Source organism: Austrofundulus limnaeus, unplaced genomic scaffold (assembly GCF_001266775.1).
Source record: "Austrofundulus limnaeus strain Quisiro unplaced genomic scaffold, Austrofundulus_limnaeus-1.0 Scaffold325, whole genome shotgun sequence".
NCBI lineage: Eukaryota > Metazoa > Chordata > Actinopteri > Cyprinodontiformes > Rivulidae > Austrofundulus > Austrofundulus limnaeus.
The window spans coordinates 49,064-50,150 of record NW_013952727.1 but is presented as its reverse complement, the minus strand read 5'-3'; the positions used below and the strand labels follow the sequence as shown (position 1 = coordinate 50,150).

Sequence of the window (1,087 nt, the reverse complement as noted above, 5' to 3'; positions counted from 1 at the left end):
CCATCCATCCATCCGTCCATCCATCCATCCATCCATCCATCCATCCATCCATCCATCCATCCATCCATCCATCCATCCATCCATCCATCTGTCCGTCCATCCATCCAGAAACAAAAGGTTCCTCACCATTTCTGCCTGTTTTAAACACAGCCATGGTGCTATTGTGAAGGGCGTTGATCTTTTTCCTGAGCGAGCGCAGACCCTGCTGGTACGATGTTTCATGAAGCTCCAGCATCTTCTCCACCTGCCGCAGTGAGTTCAGCAGGTCATGAGTGGACGGACACTCCTGAGGAGACAGTAAGGACTCGTTACGGGACAGCTGCTGCTGCGCCACAAGATTGTGCTCCTTATGGTGCAGCAGCTAACGGGAATTAACACATGACTAAGAGACAGGAAGAGAACTTTTAGCTACAAAGCCCAAGTTTAAATCTAATTATGTTAAAATAAGGCAAAATATTTGATTTGTTAATTTCCCTATTAATTAATTTATTATTTTTTTATTAAACAACTTCGTCACAGATACACTAATTTTTTAAAGGTTTGGTTCCAAAACTTTCAACAAATGTTGTTTAATGAATGCTCTGCTTTTTTCTGTATTAGAATAAATTGTAAACATGTCATTTTTATTTTCTAAAAACTTTCTAGTCAAAAGATTTTGTTCCTGCAACTTCACTGAAAGCAGCTTCTATGAGACAAAATGTTATTTAGGTTAAATAAGTTTGTTCTGTTGTCAAAACAGCTATTTGTTTTTTATTTCAAAACGTTTATTTGGTTGTTTAAAATATTTTGTCTGTTTTATTTAACACAATAACTTCAAGGTTTTTTTTGCACATCATCAAGACTCAGATTTTCAACTAACTAAACAATAAAAAGTGAGGTCATGAATTCAGCTTTGAAAACCACTGGTTTGCAGGGAGGGATCTCAGAAACAAACAAACAAACAAACAAATAAACAAACAAATCCTGCTGAATCAGTGGATCCGTATTCAGGCTTAATTTGTAGCAAACTTCTTCATTTGTTTTTTTATGAAAGGAAGGAAGGAAGGAAGGAAGGAAGGAAGGAAGGAAGGAAGGAAGGAAGGAAGGA

General features: G+C 37.4%; 1 protein-coding gene across 1 annotated transcript in view; it reads right to left on the bottom strand.

Annotated features, from left to right (window-relative positions):
* Window positions 1-1,087, bottom strand: part of LOC106527453 (fibulin-7) — a gene marked incomplete in the record, with an annotated part of 17,890 nt that overhangs the window by 15,368 nt on the left and 1,435 nt on the right. Inside the window, 1 exon segment of the mRNA XM_014022342.1 lies at window positions 127-286. Within this exon segment, the coding sequence (XP_013877796.1) occupies window positions 127-286 (160 nt within the window).